Below are 3,691 nucleotides of genomic sequence, written 5' to 3' on the forward strand. Positions count from 1 at the left end.
GATCAAGAACCAAATTTCGTTTGAGAAAGTTATGCATACAGACTGAGAATTTAGAGAAAAAAAGAAAAGAAAAGAAAAGAAATGCAACAAGAACCTTCAAGTCTGGACTCTGGCCTTCAAAAGGTGCTCTAATCATACAAACTAATTTCACTAACTGCTTCATACACTTTCAAATTAACTTAATGAAGACTGCCTTCTCTTTTCTGTAGCAGGTGCTCTGATCTATGTTTCACTTAACCAGAGCAAGTTTGATGGGGCCAACTATAAAAAGGAAATCTAAATCGATATATAAACACATACTATTTCAAGGAATTGATTTGTAGCTATTTCATGATATGATTTGATACAAATGTAATAAGCAGTAGAAAGGAAAAAGTAAACGAGAACTAATTAATGTTGAAGTGATGAGTTAACTGAATGTCAATTAATGTTGAAAGCTGCAAAGAGTTGTCTCTTAGCTTCTCTTCTCTTAGAGGAGGAACGTCCATTCCCACCGACCATCAATCCAGCGACCAATAGAAACTTGGGGGATATGAGAAATTGTCTGATAATCTTCACTTTGTTTATCCAAATTCCGTACTTTATGCACTAGCTCATCAGACATTTCATAAAACCCAAGAGATTCAAGCCTGGTCAAGTTTTGGATGCCCGAAGGCAACTCCTGCATCAGTTTGCAATCACCTAAGCGCATAATTCTGAGACTAGGCATTGATTCCTCTTCCACTCTCACCCATTTCAGTCTTGTTAATTGCACAAGCTCTAAGCGCTGGAGTTTTGGAAATGCTCCAACCTTGAAACATAATGTCTCCCCTTCATAAGCACGATAGAGACTAAGTGATACCAGATTGGGCAAACGTCCGAGGGAGCCTATTACATTCTCATCTTCTCTCAACCTACTATTGTCCAACTGTAAGGTTCTCAAGGATTGAAGTGATGTCACCCATTGCGGTACTCTCTCTAAACGCCCCTTCAATTTCAGACGTGTGAGGAATTCATGTTTTGGAAAGACGGAATGTTGGAGATCAAGGGTCTCATCTTCTATACAGGAGATGGTCAACTCTCGAAGGTTGGTCAGCCTCAAGAGGGAGGACAGCAACTCCTTTCCACCTTCTCTTCTCAGCTTTGTGATGGCTAATCGTCGCAATTGCGTTAGCTTTCCAATCTCCCTTACTATTTTATCACTGTCTGCTTCTATACCAAACAAATCCTCCAAACAAACAAGCTTTCCAATTCCATCTGGAGATTTGCAGCCCCAAACTGCATACTCATTTGAATAATCACCCACTCCACCTAAGTGAAGAGAACGGAGTTTTCTTAGATTTAGAATTTCCACCGGCAACTCTGTTACATTGGTTCCTACCAGATTTATAGCTTCAAGGTTTTGAAGCTTCCCAATAGATTTTGGAATAATTTTAACTCCAGTTCTTGCAAGATTAAGATACTTGAGATGAAATAGTTTGAAGACTTGCTTTGGGATGCTGTCCAATTCAGCTCCATCCAAATCCAACACCTTTAGCAACTTAGGACCACCGCTTAAGAACTTGGATAAAAATGTTGTTGTGAGAGGATCTTCATACCCAAATATTACCACAGACCGAAGACACTTTAAGCTACTAAATTCTTGTGGATTATCAGTGAAGTTGTGGATTGCTAGGTGTCGAACTTTTTCAGGCCATCTTGTGTAATATTTGGTGGCTACAGTCATGAAGTCCTGCTCTTTGGATTTTGAAACAATGAGTTCACGCACAAAATCGTGGAGACCACATTTATCCAATCTGCCACTGGCCAATGTGGATTTAACTTGGATTAAGCTTCTGTTGATGAGTTCTTTCATATAACTCATAGCAATATCAGTGGACGTGATTCCTTCTTTCTCTTCTACAAATCCAAGTGCAATCCATTTCAAAAGTATATCATCCACATCAATTGGATAATCTTCAGGGTAGATGCTTAGATATAATAGGCAGCTTTTAAGATAGTGAGGCAAATCATTGTAGCTAAGTAAGAGTACCCTTTTGATTCTGTCAAGCTTACCACTGCCATCTGCCTCGCCACCAAAACCATGAAGAATCATCTCCCATTCATCTGTCTTTTCCTTGTCCTTCAGAGCCAAAACACCACCTATTGCAACAATTGCAAGCGGTAGGCCCTCACATTTTTTCAGTATTTTTTTAGCAACTTCTTCTAGATTTGGAGGACAGTCATTGCTCTGAAATGTTCTATTGCAAAACAGAATCCAAGACTCTTTATCAGAAAGAGGCTCCATCTTATAGATGAAGCCAAGTGATCCTAAACAGGGCGCAGAAGCTACATCAGCTATTCGTGTTGTCAATACAACACGACTAGCAGTATTGCAGTCAGGCAATACACATTTGATAGCTTCCCAGGCATCTATACTCCACACATCATCAAGGACAAGAATGTACCTTCTGTCTCGGAGGAAGTCTCTGACAAATTCACTCAGCATAATATCATCCATGGATTCCACTTCGGGAGGGACCGGCTGTCTGATTTCGTTGTACAACTGTTGGATCAGGTTTTTGATGATGCCCCTGAACTGAAAATTTTGAGAAACAGTTATCCAGGCATGGCTCTGAAATTGTTTCTTCACTGCAGCGTCATCGTAGGCTTTTTTCACCAGGGTAGTCTTGCCGAGTCCCCCCATTCCCACAACCGAAACTACTTTCAATTGGGAATGGTCATCAAGGATTTTTGAGACGAGCTCTGCTTTTGGCTTAGCAATCCCAACAAGTTGAGCTTCTTCAACGAAGAGTGATTGAGCACGAATGTCAAAATCTACATTCATCTGACGGGAAGAGCTGAGGCCTCTTTCTTGAGTACCATATTGGGACTGGTACCTCCGATGCCTTTCTGAAATCTCTCCGACTCTGGCCTTGATTTCTTTCATCTCCGAAGAAATTTGATGGCGAGCTTTTAGATTCTTTATTGAGTTATAGATCTTTCCAGCCTTGCCATAGAATCCATCCATGTAACCACGAGCAAAGCGGAAGGTAAAATCATCGAGAACATCCTCTGTATCATAAGCAACTTCTCGAACCTGCTTAAGCCATTCTTGGAGTTGAGAATCAGTGCCTTCCTTTGCTTCAACTTCTCTGAGGAAAGCCTTCATGCTCTCGAGTTCAGCTTTGATGAATTGAACATCTGATTTAAGCCCCCCCAAAAGTGTGATCTCTTGGGAAAGCAAGGTTGAGAGCTGGTTAATCAAAAAACCTACAACACTCTCTGCCATGATGCTTAATCAAATTTCTCAAGAGTCAGTTTTCTTATCAAGGAAATTTTGAGAGTTGTTCCAAATTTCAGAAAATATGCTGTTCTTCTTTTTTTTTTCTTTTCTTTCTTTTGTAGTGCAGAGGATGTGGTTTATATGAGCCTACAATTAATGAAAAAAGGCAGTTTTTTGTTTTCTTTCTTTGTATGTTTTTGGTCATTGATCAATTATGTAATGAGTTATAAAACTGTCCCCTTCATATCTTTTCATATTAAGAATAACCTTTGTACTAACCAATTCCTAATATAACAAGAGAAATAAATAATTCACGGATTCTTATCCTAAGCCGACAGGCCAAGACTTCACAGTGGCAAATGGTCAATGGAAAAAGCAATGGTTGTCAATGTATCTTCCAATAATGCAAGGGACAATGAAATAGACTCGATGGTCAAAAGTTTCCCA

At 39.7% G+C, this 3,691-nt stretch overlaps 1 protein-coding gene across 1 annotated transcript; it reads right to left on the bottom strand.

The window, feature by feature from the left end:
- Positions 1-302: 302 nt before the first annotated feature.
- On the bottom strand, positions 303-3,456 carry LOC113718310 (disease resistance protein RPM1). Its single transcript, XM_027243224.2, has one exon. It carries the CDS (start codon positions 3,248-3,250, stop codon positions 470-472), a length of 2,781 nt encoding a protein of 926 aa, XP_027099025.1. The 5' UTR covers positions 3,251-3,456; the 3' UTR covers positions 303-469.
- Between the last annotated feature and the right edge of the window lie 235 nt (positions 3,457-3,691).

This window comes from Coffea arabica, chromosome 11e (genome assembly GCF_036785885.1).
Source record: "Coffea arabica cultivar ET-39 chromosome 11e, Coffea Arabica ET-39 HiFi, whole genome shotgun sequence".
Classification (NCBI taxonomy): Eukaryota; Viridiplantae; Streptophyta; class Magnoliopsida; order Gentianales; family Rubiaceae; genus Coffea; species Coffea arabica.

Bases quoted from the DNA above. Each gene is read 5' to 3' on its own strand.
- LOC113718310 (XM_027243224.2), bottom strand. From the start codon at position 3,250: ATGGCAGAGAGTGTTGTAGGTTTTTTGATTAACCAGCTCTCAACCTTG.